General features: G+C 39.7%; 1 protein-coding gene across 1 annotated transcript in view; it reads right to left on the bottom strand.

The window, feature by feature from the left end:
• Positions 1-1,648, bottom strand: part of LOC111671405 (vasoactive intestinal polypeptide receptor 2-like) — a 24,460-nt gene that overhangs the window by 16,932 nt on the left and 5,880 nt on the right. Inside the window, exon 2 of the mRNA XM_023428491.2 lies at positions 735-840. Coding sequence (XP_023284259.1) covers positions 735-840 — 106 coding nt within the window. The remainder of the gene's footprint in view (positions 1-734; positions 841-1,648) is intronic.

Raw genomic sequence — 1,648 nt, 5'->3', positions numbered from 1 at the left:
ATCCATGTGTCAACTTGACTTCATTGATATACTGAGAGTGTGTGTGTGTGTGTGTGTGTGTGTGTGTGTGTGTGTGTGTGTATCTCAGTGTTTCAGACACATTTCGATTTAAAGAGACAAACCGAGTTTCAACCCACGTGACGGAACAAAAAACAACTTTAACATTAATCAAATTAGATCGAAGACGATGAGTCGATCAACACAAAATCAATCAGTGTAGATCAATAACTAGTTTTAATCACTGTGTGAGTCATTTATTTTCCAGCTGTGACGCTGAACTGAACATCTTTGGACTGTTCGTTCAGACATCACAAGACCTTTGAAGTGTTCTCGTTATAAATATAAAAATAGGAATAAATCACTTCAATAAACTTCAAATTTAAAGCCTAAAGAATAAATTTAACCGAGCGGCAAAAACAACATTTAGAGCTTCATTTTGAGGGTTTTAAGAAAATGTTTTAACTGTTTTATCCCTTAAAATGATCTGAATATCATTCTTAATATGAAAAACAATTAAGTTTAAGGTGTTAAATTCCGGATTTGTTCAGTCAGTGTAGAAACTCCAGAGGATCCAGATGTTTTATGTTTCATTTATTGTTCATATCGTTCAGCAGCTGGATCAGTGAGTCTGAAACAAGTAGCCAAACAGGAAGTCCTGAGCACTGTAATTCATACTGTGTGTGTGTGTGTGTGTGTGTGTGTGTGTGTGTGTGTGTGTGTGTGTGTGTGTGTACCTGTGGTGGGGGGGGGCGTGTGCTGCTGCTGCAGCTGTGTCCGACACTCTCTCTCCGCTCTCTGAATCTCCCAGTGGAACTGGCAGTTGGGAAACTTTCCATCAACCTGTCGGAACCAGAGGAAATAAATATTATGAATATTATCTCCAACGTGAACAAACCTCCTGCGTCACACACAAGTTCAGCGTCTGGCTTCTCTGCGTCTCCAGCTCCTCGCCGCTGTTTGATTAACGTGCCTCAGTTTTTCTGAGAGTTGGAGATAAGTCGCCTGAAAACACAATGAAACACCTGAGAAGTTCAACAGGCTCCAGGTTTCAGCGCCACAGAACTTCCTGATAGTATTTACATACATTTCTATACTATGTCCTGACTTATCATAGACGAGCGTATGTGCAAACACCGTCTTTATCATGAGAGAAAAAGCTGGTTTACTGCGTCTGCAACACTTATACTTTATAAAAGTCTCCTGATAAACGTCCAAAATCAAAGTGTGAAAGGGAAAATAACAAAAGCAGTGATAGAGACACTTCATATTTTTAATTTGAGGGAATAAATTCATTGAGATTCAAATGAGATTGAACAATTTCTAGAAACGTCCCCAAATTCATCACATGTACAAAATAAAATACAAAGCAAACTGTAATAATAAAGAGACAATAATTGAAACAAAGTAGAAGAAGAAAAGAGGCTTTTTCTTGTCGGGATATCGTACGTCGTCTGAGCAGCGCTTCGTCTTCAGGGTCGCTGTCAGAAAGTGAGGAGGCGGGGCCGGAGCTAGCCGGTTAGCATGCTAGCTTCAGCAGAAGAAAAGACGTGAGAGGAATAGAAGAGAAACAAGAGAGTTGATTTGTTGGTGAGGAAAGAAATGAAGTTTGATGCTGAACTCACAACGTTTCTTCTCGACCAAACAGCTG

Source organism: Seriola lalandi, unplaced genomic scaffold (genome assembly GCF_002814215.2).
Source record: "Seriola lalandi dorsalis isolate HSWRI2012SDOR001 ecotype SW California unplaced genomic scaffold, Sedor1 jcf7180002054876, whole genome shotgun sequence".
In the NCBI taxonomy this organism is placed as follows: Eukaryota; Metazoa; Chordata; class Actinopteri; order Carangiformes; family Carangidae; genus Seriola; species Seriola lalandi.
Note: the sequence above shows the minus strand (reverse complement) of the source record. Positions and strands in the feature narration are given on the sequence as shown.